This window comes from Glycine soja, chromosome 8 (assembly GCF_004193775.1).
Source record: "Glycine soja cultivar W05 chromosome 8, ASM419377v2, whole genome shotgun sequence".
In the NCBI taxonomy this organism is placed as follows: Eukaryota; Viridiplantae; Streptophyta; class Magnoliopsida; order Fabales; family Fabaceae; genus Glycine; species Glycine soja.
In genome coordinates this window covers 19,993,970-20,015,290 of record NC_041009.1, presented here as the reverse complement: position 1 = coordinate 20,015,290, position 21,321 = coordinate 19,993,970, and the positions used below count along the sequence as shown (strand labels likewise).

The 21,321-nt window shown below is 32.3% G+C and overlaps 2 protein-coding genes across 2 annotated transcripts; one reads left to right on the top strand and one right to left on the bottom strand.

Annotated features, from left to right (window-relative positions):
• Positions 1–3,005, bottom strand: LOC114423997. The gene is made up of 5 exons (XM_028390884.1): positions 2,901–3,005; positions 683–880; positions 479–544; positions 251–394; positions 1–177 (listed from the first exon to the last, which is right to left on the bottom strand). The coding sequence occupies exons 1-5, from the start codon at positions 3,003–3,005 to the stop codon at positions 1–3; spliced, it is 690 nt and encodes a 229-aa protein (XP_028246685.1).
• A 12,200-nt stretch (positions 3,006–15,205) lies between these two features.
• On the top strand, positions 15,206–16,011 carry LOC114424368 (auxin-responsive protein SAUR78). The gene has a single exon (XM_028391213.1). It carries the CDS (start codon positions 15,394–15,396, stop codon positions 15,784–15,786), a length of 393 nt encoding a protein of 130 aa, XP_028247014.1. The 5' UTR covers positions 15,206–15,393; the 3' UTR covers positions 15,787–16,011.
• Positions 16,012–21,321: the final 5,310 nt, after the last annotated feature.

Here is a 21,321-nt window from a genome sequence, read left to right as displayed (position 1 = left end):
CTACGACTGATCCGTGTGCCGCTTGCGTCGAGACCTAACATAAACTAGCTGGTCTTGTGTGACACTCTTGGAAATCCTGAGGCATTCTTCAATCAACTCATGTGTCGATGTGCCTGACGTGACCACCCCTAGGTTGAGATGGCTCTCCAACCTCTCTGCAATCGCATGGCAAGCTTCCTGTTAAATACAAAACAAACAAATTAGACAAATTATTATGAAAAAATTGACGTAAATTATTAATAACACTTACCACTGCATGTCTCGACTCGGCCACATCGGACCTTGCAGATGTCGATGGTGCTGCTGGCTCCGTGACCGGATGGATATCTATGTCAGGATCCTGAGTGGCAACTCTGTGCTGCGTAGCATGACCATCTGCCTGAGGATCTGATGGCTAGCTCGGTATCATGAATGGATGCAAAATGCGGAAGAACTAGTCGATGTAGTTGCTGGCACACTGACCTGGCACGGCGCATACCTCACCTGCTGCAACCATATGGTCCGAATAGTGCATCCACCTGTTGTGTATATCATCATACGACACCTATGAATCAACAGGCGAAGCAAGAATGTTCTGGGTGTATCTAAACTGCTGCATGACCATCTCTGGTTGGTAATACACAGCAACGGGCCCCCAGCGTAGGAGACCGGAATAGCATGAAATCATATGGAAGTCCTAGACCGGTCGGTGCTCCCTATATGGGATCCAATAGACATCCGAAATCCGGAGTCGGTCCAGGCACTCCCTGTATGCCGGTGTACGTATGCTCTTCACGGTCTTCTTCGTAGCAATCCATCTACAGGCACGCGATGAATCCTCGTCGTAGTCCAAATTAGCAGTGGACTCCGCGACTGAGGAAAAGTGCTTGTATATCCAGCACTACAGAGGTAACATGAAAATCATAAACATTAATAATGAAAGTCTAAAAAAATTTAAAGTTAAACATTGTTGAACCTCAACGAATCAAAAACATGTTTGTTGTTGGATCGAGTGGTCTCAGAATAATTAAGAAGAGGAGGTTGAATTAATTATGAACGTGTTGACTAATTAAAAATTTATCCTTCTTAATGTTACTAGATTCAATTAAGCTTTAGTCCTAAGTTATGAGAAAGTAAAAAACAAAAACAATAGCTTAGACAAAAGTAAAGCGGGAATAAAAAGTGCACAGTGGAAAAGTAAAGAGTGTAGGGAAGAAGAAGACAAACACAAGATTTATACTGGTTCGGCCACAACCCGTGCCTACATCCAGTCCCCAAGCAACCACCGGTTCTTGAGATTTCCAATAACCTTGTAAAATCCTTTACAAGCAAAGATCCACAAGGGATGTACCCTCCCTTGTTCTCTTTGAACAACCAAGTGGATGTACGCTCCACTTGAACTGATGCACAAGAGATGTACCCTCTCTTGTTCTCAGTATCACAACCCAAGTAGATGTACGCTCTACTTGTACCACAAAGGATGTACGCTCCAATGTGTTAAGACAAAGAATTCTTAGGCGGTTAGTCCCTTGAATCTTTGTAAGGGAAAACAAAAGATGTCTCAGGCGGTTAGTCCGTTGAAATCTTTTGTTTAAGGTAAAGGGAAGAATCAAAAGAATTCTCAGGTGGTTAGTCCTTTGAATCTTTTGGCAAGAGAGAAGGAATGAAGAAAAAGAATAACACAAGTTTTTGGTCAATGAACTTTTCTTGAAAGAGAAAGTATTGAACAAAAACTTTTAGAAAGATGAAGAGAAATGAATGAAAGAAATCTTGTTATGCATGAAAGGAATCAGTTGTATAAAATTCGTGCCATGGTCACATATTTATAATCATTTGATGACTCAAGTTAAAGTTTGTGACTCTTGGCAATTTCTTTAAAAACTAGTCACTTTAAAAGTTGTGACTCTTTGGAAAAAACTAGTCACTTTAAAAATTGTGACTCTTTTTGAAAACTAGTCACTTAAAGATTGCGACTTTTGAAAAATTCTTCAGAAACAAGTCACTTTAAGAATTGTGACTTTTGGTAATTTATTTTTCGAAATCAGTCACTGGTAATCGATTATCATCATAGTGTAATCGATTACACATCAACAGATGTGACTCTTCATGTTTAAATTTGAAAATCAAAACGTTTAGAAACACTGGTAATCGATTACAAGTATTGTGTAATCGATTACACAAGTTTGAAATGATTTGAAAAAGTTATATCACAAGTTGTGACTCTTGAAATTTGAAATCTAACGTTTTAAAACATTGGTAATCGATTACATGATTATGGTAATCGATTACAGCTTTGTAAATCAGTTTTGAAAATAATGTTGGCTACTGGTAATTGATTACTGTCTTCTGGTAATCAATTACCATAGAGTAAAACTCTTTAGTAAAAGATTTTTCTTTTTGAAAAAATCTTGTGCTATTCAATGTTTTGAAAAACTCTTTTAATACTTATCTTGATTGAGTTTTCTCTTGAATCTTGAGTCTTGATTCTTTACTTGAATCTTGAATCTTGATCTTGATTATTCTTGAATCTTGAATCTTGATCTTGATTATTCTTGAATCTTGAATCTTGATCTTGATTCTTGAAACTTGTTTGACTCTTGATTCTTTGGCATCATCAAAATAATTTTGGAAGACATTGCTTCCACATTTGTTACCTGCAGCAGCGTGATGTAACCACCAAGTTGTCGGCTGGTGCTGATAGAAGCATCGTTGAGGTGGTCGTACATATGGACCAGTGCAACTACTCCCTAGGCGTACCTCCCAGTCTGACTGAGGTCACGAAGGGCCTCTAAAAACACAACATGAACATTGGTTGCACTCTTGTTAGCAAAAAGAGTGCAACCCAGAAGATGAAGATGATGCGCGCGAGCTGCAACTGTCCAACGACCTGCCTGGCATCGATGCTCATAGATATCACATACCCATTGCAGGCGTAAGTACGATCCACGACACTGCCCTGTCTCAGCCCTGGTAGCCTCTGCAGAGACCATCAATAAGTCCACTAGCATCTGTACCGCATCATCCATGTGTAAGGGCTAAAAGGCATGCAAGTTGCCAACCACGAGCAGATGCAGAAGAGACGAGACGTCGTCCAGCGTGATCATCACCTCTCTCACAGGGAGATGAAAACTAGACGTCTCTCGGTGCCATCGCTCGATAAATGATGACAAAAGTTCTCGATCGCCAGTGTCTACCGAACACGTGATCAGAGGACTTAGTCCTGTCCCAACAACTAGGCCCTCAATAGTAGGCACATGCCTACCTAAACTATGGACCCTCATTGGTAGGATTGTTGCTTCTGCCACTATTTATAACAAATGTCGTAGGATCCAATTTACATAACTTTTTAGCTTCAAAACTACTATGCATATATTTGTTATTGAAAGTATGTGTACCATGATCATTGTGGGTGTTACCAGCAGGAAACAACTTTTATTTTACCTTTGGTCATTACTTCACTAATTTTTTGGGTTTCTGATTACAATAAAAAACAATTATGAAATATAATAATTCCAAGATAAGGAATATGAAAAAGAGTGTCTTAAAATAAGGAACATTATAATACTAATATTAAATAATATGAAAGGTTGAAAACCTCTTTGATTCCCTCAATATTTCTATATCAGTAGTCATTTTGGGCATGGTAATTTTTTATATATAAATTGCATTAAAGACCTTGTTATTAAGCTTTGTGATTAATTATCTTAGTTTTTAATTTATGAAGATTCTGATTAATTATCTTTGAAAATAGGTTTCATTTATAAAATTCGAGAGCCAATTGGGCATACTGCAATAATTATACTTAATCTTAAAAACGGTGGGAAATGCCTCAATAAATGTTGTGGATATTTAAAGAAATAAAGTGACATGAGTAATTAATGCCAACGGATTTTCAGTAAAAAGAAAATAATGTCAACATGAAATTCGTATGGAAAAAAATTACTTAAAATTAATTACGGATTGTTAATTCGGCGGGAATGAATGTGCGGGATTATTATAATCAAGGTGAAAAATCTATTAACTAACGTGACTAATTGGGTGTTCTTCTTAATTAATGTGACAAATATAGTAAAAACTAAAATTAATTAAGATTTTTATAAATAAAAAATTAATAACATTTTTTATTTTGAAAAAAGCAAAACACTTCATATTGTTAAGAGTAATCAAGAGATAACCACAAGTACTGATCACTCTCAGCAATAGATACAGAGTTCACTTAAAAATTTGGTGAGGTAAATGATATAAAATGGACTCAACAAAGTTGGAAGGAATCACCTACAATGAAATAAATAAAAAAGGATTTAATGGTAAATATGATATAAAATGTAATTAAAAAGTATTGGAAGTCATAATTTTCTTACATTGTTACTCACCACAGTGGATCGTCCTTTAACTATAGGATTAGAAATATTAACTGTCCAAGACCAACCATCATCAACATCTATCATAACCATATCATCTTTATTGTCTTCATTCATGATATCATCAAGATTTGGATAAAAAAATATCATTCTTATCTAAACCAAATATTCACTCTTTAAATTTATTGGCTCCCACATAGTGCATCCATCCATCATGTTTTAAGCCATAAAAATCATGAAATTCGTCTACACCATTTATAAAGCGCAATAAACCATCCAGACCCACCTCGAGTAAAAGACAGTTAAGATTACCCACAGGATCTTTCAGATAGGCTGAACATGACAGCATTAGCCTTACGAATATGACAATAGTAAAAAGCTCTACTAATTTTAATAAAATCCTGCATAATTTTGTCAAATAATATTAATCAATAAATTAGACGACAATTATAAGTTATTATTAAATATTTTTTTAAAAAATAAGAATTAAAATAATTACTTGAAATGGCTAAATCTTCACATTTGTAGTCCTGCTAAGATTATAATAAAAAAACAGATAAAAGAAAAGACATTTGAATTCGTATAAAAAAAATCTTAATCTATACCTTTGATGGATCGACAGTAGCAAAAAATGATAAAAACCACTTATTGAAAATGACATTGTTAATAGGAAAAAAATCATCCTACATAAAAAAGAAGATATTTTCATGAATCTTGCTTCAAATAATAAAATAAGAGTACACGAAACAAAATAAGACTAATCGAAAATTGATACCCAAATTTTAAAAAATCACGCTTAACAAAAAATCTGGAATTGCTCTAGTAGGTGACAACTTTCAATGAATTAGACTATTTATAAACGAATATGGGATAACAATAAAGTTGTTTGTGGTTGTTCATATGAAACGTTTCTCGTATTAATGAGACTGTGTATTTTCAAAAACATATTTGGTCATACTAAATATTGCATAATTCAGGATGCAACTATTGGTTCATGATGCTAAATTTTAATGTATTACTTTTAAAAAGACAACATATTGTGCATTAATTGCACTCGTAAATTAAGAAATTAGTAATGATTGAATATAAAATATATTACAATAATTTATTTTAATAAAGAAGAATAAAATAAATGATGAAATTGTCATTGAATTGGGCAGAAAAAAATCATACTTCAGCTCACCTTTTATTTATTTATATATATATATATATATATATATATATATATACGAATAGGAAAATTATGGACTTAATTTCACAACTATAAAAGGAGTCACAAGATTCCAGGTAACCAATTTAATACTAACCCACTATTAATGTATGCTTCTTACCTCTATGCTTTTAATTTGAGCATTTTGTAGGCACGTCTACCTCCGTAGTGATCAGAGTAGCACAAGGAAAAACATCTCCATTACAAAATTCTACAAAAATCGATAGGAACAATTCTCAAGAGGAAGGAAAGCGTTTTATTGAACTCAACACATCATTTTTTTTTCATGTTCAAATTAAAGTGAGGATTAAGTGAAAGACAAATGCAATCCAACTCCGTATCAAGTTTAAATAAACATAAAAATTTGGTTAGTGTAAAACATGTGTAAATTATAATCGATTCTCAATATAATAGATACGACAGCTGATCGATATCCCATCAATCAGGTTTGGTGAGTTTTTTTTTTTTTTTTTCTTTTTGTGGTGAATTCGGGTTTGGTTAGTATGAAAAGAGAAAGGTATGCGTACGTAAAATGAAAGGCATTCTTCTCAGTCGTCTTGTTTAAACATGAGATTACGTTTCCATATTTAATGTCAACATTAATAAAGATAATCATGTCTCCTTACATGCATGGTGAGGTAAACAAATTATTATTAGTAGCAAGCTAGTAGCAACTTTGCACGAATAATTATGGCTCTCTCCAAAGATTAAGAACGACATTTTTTAGTGGTAACATAATTTAGGTGTCTCGTTTTGATGGTGACTAGAAGGATTTTTTTATAGTTATCGAGAGTATTGGCCGGTTTTCAAATCCAGCAATACACACTTTAAGGCTTTAAATAAGAGGGGATGAAATAAATAAAAAAATATAAATCAATGTCTTTAGAGAGTATTGGTTAAGGAATTAAAAAAATATTTTTATTGAAATGTAAAAAAATTATATTATGCATGATTTTTTTATGTTCTTTTATGATCTTCACAATAAATATACCCTCATTTTAGTTCCTTAATCAATATCTTAAGGACACATGTTAGCCAAACTTATAAAAAAATAGGTGAAAAAGTAATTAATTATAGGTTTAAATATACTTTTAGTTCTTATAAAATGAGAAACTTTTTTAATTTAGTCTTTGTAAAAAAAAGATACTTGATTTTCATCCATCCATAACATTTGAGATCCTTGTAAAATGTATACTAATTTTGGTTTTGGTCCCTTGCAAAATATTTTTCTTCAATTTTTATCCATTTAAAATCTGAAATCACTATTTTTGATCTTTAATATTTATTTTAAGATAAATAAATAACAATCATTTTAGATATTTAGAAAAATATTTAAAGGTATCACATGTTAACATAGTAACACGTATATATTAGTGGGTGTCACCTAGATGATCACTTGACTTTCTATTAAATACATGAGCATTTAACATGTGTCTCGTGACAATAGGGACAAAATAATAATTTCATATTTTGAGGGATGAAAAAAAAAAGAAATACAAAAAAGACTAAAACCAAAACTTTGTTCATTTTATAAGGTCTAAAATTATATTTAAATTCATATTTAATTAATTGGTTTTTACTTTTATTATTTTTATTTCTTTCCTTCTTATTTATTTATTTCATTTCTAATGTAAACAAAGAATGTTAAAATAAATAATCAAATTTAAACTTGTAAATATATGATTGAACGATGTATAGTAAATAGTTGAAAATGGTGTCATTTGCATGTATTTTCTAAGGCCAAATACTCTAGGAACACAATTTTCACTGCATTCATCAATGTTGAATCTCTATCAGTAACAATGACTTGAGGGAGTGCATCACTTCTCATAAAAATACCTCTAAACCGTTCAAGAGTTCAGACAATATTGTTTATACATTCGTCTTCCAAATAGACAAATGCAACTAAAAATGTTAACCCAATAAGTATCATACCAACAATGTCAAGTAAAGACAATATGTATCTATTTGTTTTGTATGTACTATCTATGAGGAATACCAAATGACATGCATTGCTTAATTTTATTGCATCTAATTTGTCTAAGAAATATCACGTACAACATCTTCATCCTTTAGTCTGTGTCAATGAATATACATATCGCGTTCAAGTAACTTCCTTAATTGTTGCATTTCAGTTGCCTCTTATAGAAAAATGATATGCATATCTTGCATTGTACACTTGCTTCATTCTTGTATAATTGTTGGCATTGTGGTCCTTCAGAGTGAGAAGAATATTCTTTGGTTTGACCATTGACTTTGTCATATATACACCAAGAATAATATTTTCATCCTCAGTTAATCGACCAATATATGAATGTCTACTCAATGAATTAGCCAATGCATGATTAAGAGTCTCACATATTAAGTTGATCATCCACCCTTCACCTCCTTGGACTGGTTTCGCTCACAGCTTAAAAGGACAACCACATTTTTTTAGTACTAGTCACCGTCCATACTAAATCTTTTTTGTATGCTCTATACTTTGCACTTCTCTCACAATCAATTAAAACAAAAGAGGTTCTTCCACTTTTTCTCGTTGATCTGTCATATCTCATTATCACAGCCATAAAACCAATATCATACACAATAGTATGAGTCCATTACAATACGCCATCACGGGTAGGAAACACCTACAAAAAAGACAATACATGTTTAGTCTTGTTAGGACATTTATTTACTTACTTTAACCAAATAGAAAACCATATCAATACCTAAGAAGTACTGAAGGCATCAAAACAATCAATATTTTCAACCAACCATAATAGGTTTCTCTTCCCTGTTTTCATTCATATTAATTTCTTCAGACATAATGCTCTCATATACCCATTCATCTTCATCCATCTTAACAAAACATTAAAAAGGAAAAAAAAAATCAATGACAAACTAAGGAAAACTAATGAAATTTGATACATATAGTCTCTACAGATTGACATATAATAATTGATATTTGTATATACAAATAATAATAATTTATCTCTAGATAAAATATATCCATTGTTTACTTTTAATTAATTCTAAATATTTAAAAAATCTATATATTTTTAAAAACTTCAATGTAGAAATTAATTTTAAAATATTCTACACTTGAGAAAAAATATCAATGTAACAAATGAAAGATACCACTGTAACATTTATGTAAATATATAAATAAATATGTTTTTTTAAGATATAGTATTACACAATTTTATTATTTTTTTACATGAAATCTTTTTTTATATATATAATTTGTTTTTTTTGTTACTAGAATAAATCTAAAAAAAATATTCAAATGTATAATAACATAGTAATATATTGCATTGAAATTGATAAACATATATATATATATATATATATATATATATCATAATTTCCATATTTGATTATTATTTTAAATATATTATAAATAATTATTTTAATACTATATATATATATATCAATGTAGAAATTTATTTTAAAATTTTCTAGACTTAAAAGAACTATTTATAAAAATATTTAATGTTATTAATGTAATAATATTTATACAAATATATTAATAAATAACACTTTTCTTATATAATATGACCTATTTTTGTTATTTAACTAATTTTTTTATAAAAAAATTACTTATAATTTTTTTAAAAACAATTAAATGCATATACGAATTGACGATCCATATGACCTATATAAATTGTCAATTCGTATGAACTATACGAATCTGTATTCCACATATGTAAAAAACTTACCTTCATCGTTACCACCACAACACTCACCACGACAACAACGAAGTCAATGCAGGTAACAAACCATCGCAACAATGTAGCTAACAAACCACCATGAGTCAACGGAAGAATGAGATCAACGAAGTAAAAAGAAGAAACTGAATGGTGTAAGAAGAAATTGAAGACGGAAGGAAGGAAGAAGAAGTAAAGAAGGACAATCTTGGAATTAAAGAAAAATGGAATGGTGTATTTGAGATTTGCTGGATGTAGGAAGAAAAACTCCTTGGGCTTCAGAAATGAGGGTTGTGGTGCATTGTGGCATGCATGACCATTGTTACAAGGAGCATACTTGTAAGTATTTCTAATGGGCATTGTTGGCGGCCAAATTATTTTCCACAAATTAAAAGATTTATGGCGGTTTCTTACAGAGAATTCATGTTTTTTTAGTGCGAGAGGTGAACTTAACTCATTGGAACCGAGGTGATTTTAGGTTTTGATTCACAACAATAGGATTAATCGTAGGGGGTAAAACAAATTAGTAGAGAGCCTAAGTGATTTAATTGAATGAAGCACTACAATTGAGAGTGAATTAAATTAAACACATCTTTGTTTCTTGAAAGAGAACAAAGATTACTTTAGACTAAATGTAATTAAAAGAAAATTAAGAACAACCTTAGATTGGTAGATTAATTGAGCAAGATTATTGGTTTGAAACCTCCATTTTGAAATTTTCTAAATCTAAACTTTATCAAAATCAAATTTTCACTTTTTTTTATCCTTGTCTTTATCTTTAAAACAATTTTCTAAAATTTTCCCCAAATCAATTCTTAAATCTTTCCATCCATTTTGATTCTATTTAAATTGTAATTTCACTTATCCAAATACACGGTCCCTGTGCAAAGAACAACACTTGATGATCGTGCACTTGTGGTACTTCCACATCAGTAGGGATTCATGCAGAAGCACAACAATGATGGCAATTTATGTTAACAAAGTCAATTTTAAATTGATAAAAGGATAATTTTGTATTAGTTTAAAAATATAAATAAAATGAATTTTAAAAAAACTAAAAGACCTAATTGGACCCAAAAAATAAAATAAAGCACTAAAATGAATATTTAATTTTTTTATTTGATTTTTTTTTTTGGAAAAAATGTTTTTTTTATGAGAAATATTCTATAGCATGTTTGGTTGTCCATTGCGTAAAAAATGACTTGCATGCATGAGAAACGCAAAATCAAACATGTATGTAATCAATTTCCTCACGAAAAAATTTCCTTAAACAAATTTGCTTTTATGGAGGTGCAAATATTGTCCTTGTTTTACTATTTAAAAAAAATCTATTTTCTAAAATTTGTTTGTCTCTTCATATTTTTTTTTGTCTCTTGAGAATATTTAAAAGTATTTGTTCTTGAGAACATCTTTATTTTTTAAAATTTTATCCAATGAAAACTTCAACAGAACATTTGTAGAAAATAGAAGAGAAAGGAGAAGTTGTTTCTGTTTTTTAGTCTTTTAAAACTTGTTTTAGAAACAATTATCAAAATATAAAATATTTTGAATGAGAAATTGATTGTCGAGTAGTGTGAAATTGTTTTAGAAAACAATTTTTACAACAAGAAAGTGATAAGAGAATTAAACTCGCCTATAAACAATACTTTGAATAAAATTGTCCGTGTGTAGAAAAAAAACAATTATATGTCACCTAATCATTTGTTCACGACTTTTATGAGTTGTTATTAGCAAGTAAACATAATGATATATAGTAATGCTTTACAGGACTAATTAAAACTCAAGAGGCCTAATTAAAAGAATAACATCACCAAGACACCAACACTGATTTTTCATAAATTTTTTATTTATTAATTTCTTAATCATTATCTAAAGATTATGATTAGGAAAACTGTTAGTACTACTAATTGACCCTACTTCGTCCTGGTGTTTCTTATGCTCTGATGATCACGCTAACAAAGATGTGTGTGGTTATGAGGGCCATAATATCCACGCCCATGCGAGGATAATGAGTGTACTAAATACCAATACATATATAACAACAAATATAATCAATTGATTAAACACAAATTTAAAATTAAAGTTGAATCATTCATATACTACTTAAATTTAATTCTTAGTTGAAATAATTCTTAATTAAACTTTATTTATTTTATTGTCAAATTTCGTATTATTCAGAATTCATTTGCCTTGGAAGGTTAAAAAAAATATATAAACAAGAAACATGCATATCATTTCATCTTCACAAAGTGATTGCGGTTAAGTAAATGTATATTACATGCCTAATTAAGCTTCAATATACTACAATGGCATTGCGTGTGGGACTCATATATGTTCAATTTCTATTGAAACGTTAACGCACTGACTTCATTCAACTAGTGATTTAGTGTACAACATAAGCCACAAGTTTGCAGGAAGTTTTTAATCTCAAACTTTTGTATTTTCATTTATTATTACAAACAAAAAAAAATCAAGTATGGAACTAGTTTCTGAATGTTTAAAAAGGAAATTAATTTATCATCTTGTTGTCATTTGACAGGTTATGTGACAGTTTTTCTCCATCAAACTTAAGATGAGATATCATTTTCAAAAATATAATGCAATTATAGAGGACATCTCAATAGATTTTCATACTTGAAGAAGATTGCTAGAAATTTACAACTTTCTTTTTCACTTTTTGACCAGGCAACATTGCAGTCAATGGCGGAGCTAACCATGAAAAAACATCATTGTTTTTTTTTTTTACTCATGAAAGCGTCATTGTTTATGGCATGTTAAAAAAATCTCAAAAAATAATAATTAAAAAATAATAATTTAAAATAGAAACAAGAATAGCAAGGAATTTGATTTTCTTTACATAAAATCTCAAGTTCCTAATTAGAAAAAAATAAGGGTTGGAAAAGCTTTTCCTCTTGTAAAAAAAATCCACTTGACTCGACTTAGATTAGTTTGGTCCAACATAACTTTTAAATACCAAGGATCCATGAAAAAAAAGTAAAAGTATGATAAAATTGGGACAAAGCAACATCCTTAACTGGAAGAGATTTTGTGCAATTTGAGTTAGAATTATTAGAACCTTAGAAGTTTTAATTAATAATGACTTGAAAATTTATTTAAACACATGAGAAACAGGCATTAACAGAAAACAATAGAATTTATTTCAGTATTTAACTTAAGTTTCTAAAATACGTTTCCTATTGTTGAAGATAATTGTTAATTGATAATGCTAAAGTTCTTGATCTACTTCTATTGCGTCAATCCTTAGCTGGCTCAATATCAACTAGATACCAAATGTGGAAAACCATGGATTGGACTAAAAGGGACCCATTTGGTGAGAAACGAAACCTCATTACTTGTTTGACTCTCTTCCGTAGTGTTTGTAAATGCCCCTTCATCATAAATTCCATTGTTTATGTCATCCAAAAACTTGTTCTGTTACATGAGACTTACCTGGCAACTATATCTTTATCCACCTAATTGATTATGCAATTTGCACCTATTTTGCCAATTCTAAATTAAATAAGGTATTGTTTACAGAGAAAAAGGTTTATACACAGACATTACAAAAAAATTTATACCATTATCCAATCACAATCCACATGATAAGTTTATTAATTTTTATGATAACTACAAAGTCATAATAACCGTGATTTATAATTGAACGATAATATAGAAATATTAGTGCTTAATCATTAAATTCTTTTTATATGTCCCTAGTCAATTTCTCGTGTGTGAAGCTTTGTGCATTTTTTCTTTCCCTAGTTGACCCGGCCCCTCCCTTCCCCTTTATATGTTTGAATTGTATACATGCCAATAAAACAGAGATATTGATGTAACATGAAATAAATTGGGAGTGATACCCATTTGATTGTCATTCACAGATTGTAGAGGATGCTGATGTTTTATTGTTTAGGGAAGTGCACCATCTTGTGTTGATAGGGAAGAAAATGTAAATATCTTATTCTTGATTTGAAGTTGAAGTTGCAAGCTGAGCTTTACATGCTACTAGATTTCTACTGAGAGATCACTAAATCCAATCTGCATAATCATGTGAACAACTTGTACTTTAATAGTCAACTAATTACTAATTAGAATTTAAATCTCGAAGCCTTACATTGAATTTAGCATAAGGTAGAGATGGATATATGATATCTCAGATAAAAATAAATGAAGAGACAGACTTTTCAAAAAGTTGAGCTTTCATTGATTAAAATGATACTTCACAGCATAGTGACAACTTTTAATCTGATTTATGGTTCACTAGAATTAACCCTTTTTTATACTGTAAATAATGTTAAAAAAAAACAACCATTCTTAAACCAGCAATGTTGCGATTGATATAGATTTTAGAACGGGACAAAATTTGGTATTAGTGTTAGCTTTGAATGAGTTGTGAATGCAACTTGTGCACTGATATAAATTTCAATAATAGTGCAACCTATTGCTCACTCCTACCACTTCTGGCTAGAATAAATTACAGTGTTCTAACTAGAATCAGAACTACAGAAGGCCCTCGTGTCAGAATAGAACACAGTGAGATGTTTTGGGACGAATAGTTGCGTGTACACCTTTAAGCATCTGCCACATAAGACGGATCAGCATCAAGTCAATGGTCCATTCCTGTGGAACATTAACCTCATGGCCCCCATTTTTCTATTTTTGATGAAACCATGCATCCAGATATTTAGAACAAAGAAACAAAATATCTTTGTGAAATAGCACATTTTAAATACATGTCAGAAATAATAAGAGCCTATTGAATGACCATGTTCCTTGTACCCAAAAACAAAAAGACTAGGTTCGCTGAACACTGTAGCCTAACTAGTTTAGTAAATTAAGGGGGTCTAGTTCAATTGGTTGAGTAGAGTATTTGAATGTTATAAATCTCCTGAATTTCTACTGATAAGAAAAACTTGTTTAGTAAATGTTTGCAAAGTCTTGGTTATGTACAATAAAATTGATATGACACCCTCACAATAGATAACTCTTCGAGTCATTCTTTCTTTTCGATAAGGATGAAAAACACAATTCTGAGATCTCCAAAGGATTCCAACACCAGTTACTAAAAAATATAGTGCAGTTATTGCATTAAAAGAAAATATTGTCATTAAAGAAAGAATATTAATTTCTATCATGTAATTAATATTAAACGATTGAAATGAATCTTAGATTTTACTCTTAAATGCAGTAAGATTATTCTGAAATTTAACAACAAAATCTAAATCAGGTGTCAGAACTCCTATATGAAATTTCTCAGTTCTCAGTATGAGTAAATCAATTTAATATAGTTGTCTATCTTTCTGACTATTTCACCTGAAAATTGAAATTCAGATTCTATCAAGCCTTCCTAGTTCTGCTTATATGGTGCACTAATAAGTTTGGTACTCAGTTTTATTAGTAAAAATGAAAATTGAAAAACTGATACTCATTTTAAAGCAGCAACCTTGTTACTGCATTAATCATCATTTACAAATACATTAGTATACTGAATTTTCTCTAGAGTCTGCGATGTGTTAAAAGTTATTTTCTTTTTAAAAAACTTAACACCTATATCTGAACTATTAAAATTTGTCAAAGTCTATATACATGCCAAAATCATATTCTGTTGTATTTTTTCTGAATAAAATCATGAACAATTGAACAAAATTTTTCCTTTCTATCTAAGACTTGTTTTATGTATCATTTTTAAAAAAATTTAATTCAAATTGTTCCTTTTGGGGTGACATGGGCACTAGTAGTAGAGTTCAAGTCCCTTGCTCGACCTAGAAGGGTTTAGAGAAACAATGGGCTATGTACTTGGGTGCCTTGATCAGTGATGAATGAAAAGAGCTTCAGTTTTGTGTCTGTTTGTCTGTTGTGCTTGCAAGTTAAAACTATTATTATATATCCTCAAAGTTTATTAAAAGATGGCTTGTTTGTGTCACTAAAAATGTTTGGTTTCAAATTGACCCCACAATTCAGCACCGGAAAACAATGACTTTGCACCCACTTCTCTCGGTAAAAGTACCACACACACTTTTTTTGTGAGTGTATTTTAAGTCTCTTTGTCCCTCTTTCTTTCTCTTCATCCATATTGGTTCTTCTTAATCAACCCTCTCCCTCCTTTAAATATGAAATAAACACACACACACACCAAAAAAAAAAAAGAAGCATCATGAAGAAGATCAATCTATTACTCCGAAAATGCAAGAGTTTGTCAAGGCAGCTAGGAAGATCTTCATCTTATAGCAGCCTGAGGTCAAAATCCACAAAAGAAGACATATGGGGGGGTGGACATGGAATGCAAGAAGATGAAAATTGTGAAACTATATTTGTTGGCAGCACAAGGAAACGGTACATAATCAGCAAAAAGTATCTGAACCATCCTCTTCTGAATGCACTAATCAACAAGTCAAAGCAAATTAAGAAGGACAGTGATGAAAGTAGTGTGTTGGTGGTCAACTGTGAGGTGGTTCTCTTTGATCATCTATTGTGGATGCTAGAAAATGCAGATCCCAAGTTTAGTTCTGAGTCTTTGGAGGAATTGGCTGAACTCTATGTGTTTTGATAGTTTTATTCAAAGTGGCAGATTGCAAAGGCCTAATGTAATTAATTAAGTATGTTGGGTTGTGCCTGCATTTTGCAAAATGTAATGGTTGAGAATCCTTTTTGTTTTACTTTATTATAAGTGCATTAAATGGTTCTGCAATTGCATAGCTGATTTATGTTCTAAGTTCTAACTCATTGGATTTTTCTTTTTCAAGAGCCATATATATGCTTTGCTTTTGTTAAATGTTCTGGAGTTCTAAAGTGGAAGGTTCTAAAGAGGAAGTCTTAATGGCATTAGATCCAACAATTGGAGGAACGCAAATATATGTTTGATTCTTAGCAATATGGATTCCAAAATCAATTCCCCAGTGCAGTCATGTAAGCTGTTTTAAGAGAGTTTTTTTTTTCATCTTTGGGGTAACAGCCCAAAACTTCAGTTACTTTCTACTGCTAGATAGCATGAAATCATATGTAAACAATAAACACAAAAATTCTATATGTATATATATGTGAGATGCATGATCATCAAAGATGATATCATCTAATTCAACAGTTGGATTTGTGAATTTTGTGTGTTTTATAATAAGTTGTTCAGGAGAGTTAAAAACTTATTTTTAGAATAAGAGGACTTATATATATATATATATATATTATATATCACAAAATGAAAAACTGGTAGGGAATTAAGGAACCATTTGAACTTTTGGAATCAGATACACAGTTCTCACACAGATTTTGGTAAAAAAAACGAAAAATGATCAAAAGAACAATTTTGATTGTCTTATTTAAGATAAAAGAAGAATGGAGTTTTGATATTAATAAGAACTAAGGAGCCAAGAAGCACCCCCCCCCCCCCTCCCCCGGCACACACACACACACACACACACAAATTGATTATAAACTGTTACATTTCCGTCATATATTTGCACTAATTTAGAATTTACATTACTAATATAAGTGTATAAATTTAGAATTTAATTTTTCTGTATTATATCATAATTATTATCAGTTTATGAAAGAAGTTTAAAATATATATTTATTAATATTTTGACATATTATTATATATTATATTTATAATCATAAAATTATGTGCTAAAATATTAGTGAATATAAATGTAAAACTTTTTTATATTGAAAATGCCTACTAATTGAACTCATAATTTTATACTGTGTTTATCATGTTTGGATATGTATATTATTGATTTGGTTCATAGTTATTGAATAAAGTTTTTTATGAGAGGATTATTGAATAAAGTTCTTTACTGGTTTAATGACCAAAAGGGATTATTGGCTACTATACACAGAGGGACTTTGGCATTCGTCTATTTATTTATCCAATAATTCTCGTTTGATTTGAGAAAATATTTTCTTTTTCATTTCTTATTTTTAACTTCTAAAAATTGATTTCATTTTCAAGTTTTCAGCATTTACAAAATATGTTTGTTTTTCATTTTCATTTTCCAATTTTTAACTTTATTTACAAACTATTTTTTAACTTTATTATTGGTTAGGATGAGTTTAGAAGACGATTTGGGAGAGAATACAACTTGAAAGCCACGATCAAGTTACTGGAATGTACGGTCTCATGTTTCGAAGATAGAGAAATTCAGTTGGAACCAAATAAAGTCATGAAAATTTCAAAAATGTCATTGCAAGATCAGCGAAAACGCGGAAAACGTCTTTTTGTTGTTTTCAGTATTTTTAGAAATAATAACTTTATTTTCTGAAATTAAAAATGAAAATATCAAACTAAACCTATTTTCTCTTATTTTTTTTGTTTTCTAACCGAAAATGGCCCAAAACCGTTAGAGGAAGTCCATGATAATTTGGCCCATATAAATCCTATAGATACCTCAAATTGTAAATAGCATATGCTAGAATCATTATAGAATAATATGAGCTGTAAATATAGGTAGAGTAAGGACAATTTATTTATTTTTTGTTTTGTTTTTATCTTATCTCTTCAGAATCATTTGTATATACATTTTTGTATTCTTTCATTAATTGATACAGTGAATCATTCTCAATTATTGTCGTATCTGTTATACCTTTGTCACCAATTGTTTTATGGTATTAGAGCTCCCTCTTGGAGCTCTGCCTTTCCTTCCCAAATGTCAGACACGCCTCCTATCAGTCCAAAGAAATCGTCCAGCTCTCCTAAGCATGATGCTGGTTCTGTCACTGTCACCACAGACCCTACCTTGAATCCTTCCAGTCCTTATTTTATTCTCCCAAGTGAGGGTCCTTCTTCTGTCTCCATTACGCCGGTTCTTGACGGGACCAACATTCCTGGTCCAAAGCTTTTCGTATGGCTCTTATTTCTAAGAACAAAATGGCTTTCATATTAGGTACACTCTCCTTGTTCCTCTTGTTGCTGACCCATTTCACTCTGCTTGGGAGAGATGCAACACTCTCATTATGTCCTAGATCCTCAACTCTATTTCTCCTTCCATTGCTCAAAGTGTGATATTTCTTGAGTGTGCCATCAACATTTGGGATGACCTTCGTGAATGTTTTTCACAAGGTGATCTTCTTCATATTGCAGAGCTCCAGGATGAAATTTACGGCATGTCTCAAAACAATTGCACCGTCTTTGAGTTTTATACTGCGTTGAAAACCATGTGGGAGGAGCTTGACAACTATCGTCCCTTTCCGGTCTGTACCTGCGACGCTAAGAAATACCATCAGCAGGACTTCATCATTCGCTTATTGAAAGGGCTTGATGATCGTTTTTTCGTTGTCCGCTCGCAGATTCTTCTCATGGATCCGCTTCCGGCCATCAACCGTGTCTTCTCGATGGTGGTTCAGCAGGAACGACAACTTCGCATTCCTTCCTCTGCTTCACTAGAGCCTAACTCCTTCGTGAATGTTGCTGCCAATTCATTCCAAGGTAAGGGTTGTGGCAGTTATGGCGCTACCTCAACCGTTAAAGGCGTTGTCTCCTCCAAGAAGTGTGCGTACTGTCATCGCGCCGGGCATACCGTCGATGTTTGCTGGGGAAAGCACGGTTACCCACCGGGACATCCACACTACCCCGGACGCCCTCGTTTCAACAATCATAACTCCTCTTCTTCCACAAACAACGTTGTCGTCGATGAAGTGGTGGAAGGCGGTTGCTCTGACTCTGGCACCTCCTCTTCCAACCCTATCAATTTAACCCAGGCCCAATATCAATCTCTCATGGCACTCATCCAACCTATGCAGCTGAAATCAACTTCTAATAGCACTGGGCCCCATTCTCCACACCAGGCCAACCTTCTCCATGCCATCCCAAATGGCCCAAAACGTGTCTCTGAGTCTACTAGTGGTAGTCATATTGTTTTCTGCACCACCCACTACACATAATATTTTTTTCCACCACACACAAACACTTAATCCCCTGGATCATAGATTCAGGGGCCACTGATCATATAACTTCATCTTTAGACTATTTCACATCTTATTCTAAAATAAAGCCTACTAAAATCAATCTTCCCAATGGAGACTCTGTCACAGTTTACTTTTTTGGAACTGTTAAATTTTCACAAAATTTTATTATACATGATGTCCTATTTATGCTTGAATTCAAATTTAATTTGTTGTCCATTTCGAAATTGATTTTTTCTCTAAAATACATTCTCATATTCTATGATTTCTTTTGCACCATACAGGAAAGGAGTACGTTGCGGATGATTGGTTTGGCTAGATTAAAGCAAGGTCTCTACCAATTAGATGTCAATCAAGAAGCCAAGGCTATCCTACCTACCACTTCCTTCACCAACAAAAATGTTGTCTGCACCATCTCATCTTCTAATCTTTGGCACTATAGGCTAGGTCATCTTTCTGGAAATCGCTTGAATATGTTACATGAACAATTTCCATTCATTCCAAATCATTTTAATGAAAATTGTGACATTTGTCATTTTGCAAAACAAAGAAAGTTACCTTATTGCCCCAGTAGCAATAGAGCTTCTAAAGTGTTTGACTTGGTTCATATGGATATTTGGGGCCCTTTTTCCAAAGTCTCTATTCATGGTGAAAAATATTTTCTTACCATTGTGGATGATTATAGTAGATACACTTGGGTTGTCCTGTTGAAATCTAAATCTGAGGTTAAAACCCATGTCCAAAACTTCATTGCTCTAATAGAAAATCAATTTGATTCCAAAATAAAATGCATACGTTCAAACAATGGCACATAATTTTTTCTCAAAGATTTATTCTCTTCAAAAGGAATTATACATCACACTAGTTGCGTGTATACTCCTCAACAAAATGGACGTGTTGAACGTAAGCATCAACATATTTTAAATGTTGCCCGGGCTTTAATGTTTCAATCTCAATTACCAAAACAATATTGGTCTTATGCCATTAAACACTCTATTTATCTTATTAATCGTGTCCCTTCTCCGTTCATTAAAAAACAAACACCATACAAGCTTTTACACAAAAATAAACCAGATTTTTCAATGCTCAAGGTTTTTGGATCCCTCTGTTTTGCCTCCACGGATGGGCCACACCAAAAATTTGACCCAAGGTCCAAACAAGGAGTTTTTCTTGGTTTTCAAACTGGAACAAAAGGTTATATCATCTTAGATTTTTACACAAGAAAATTTTTTGTCTCTAGAAACGTTTTATTTTATGAGTCCATATTTCCTTTAATTAAAAATGACTTGGTCCAAACAGATTTCCAGAAAGATGCTTTGCCCATCATACCAACCCCCCCCCCCACTTGAGTAATGATAGCCCATCCTTATCTTAGCCCAATTCGGATTACCCACCTTTTCACACCACCCCAACACCTCACAATACAGCTGATCCACATCTTCCAGCAGCCTCATCTTCCCCTCCTTCTCGACAAACCTCCTTCTCACCATCACCCATTCCAGAATTCACAAACCCCATTTCTCCACCTCTTTCCACTTCACACCCTTCTCCAATTCACTCTCCAACACCTCAATCTTCACCTAACAACCGAATTCCTTTCGTTCCTAGACGCTCATCCCGTCCTCACCAACCTCCCGTTCGTCTTGCCGATTACATCTGCGGTAGCGTACAAAATCAACCAAGCCAATCATCGTCAACGTGCCTCTATTCGATCCGGTCTGCCTTGTCTTATTCCCATGTCTCAGAGTCTGATCGCCATTATCTCATGAACCTCTCCTCCGAGATCGAGCCCCACAACTATCAAGAGGCGATTTCTCAGCAGTGTTGGCATGATGCTATGCGTGATGAAATTGCAGCTTTGAAACTCAATAATACATGGGAAATAGTTGATACTCCTGCTAATGTCAAACCCATTGGATGCAAATGGGTTTACAAAATTAAAAGGAACTCTGATGGCAGCGTTGAGTGTTACAAAGCATGATTAGTCGCCAAAGGATTTTCTCAAGTAGAGGATATTGATTTCTTCGAGACTTTTTCTCCCGTTGTGAAGATGACCACCGTTCGTGTTATCTTGGCCCTTGCTTCCATTTACCGTTGGGATCTTCAACAACTGAATGTCAGTAACGCTTTTCTTCATGGGGACCTTTCAGAAGAAGTGTATATGAGTATTCCGTCAGGATTACAAGGT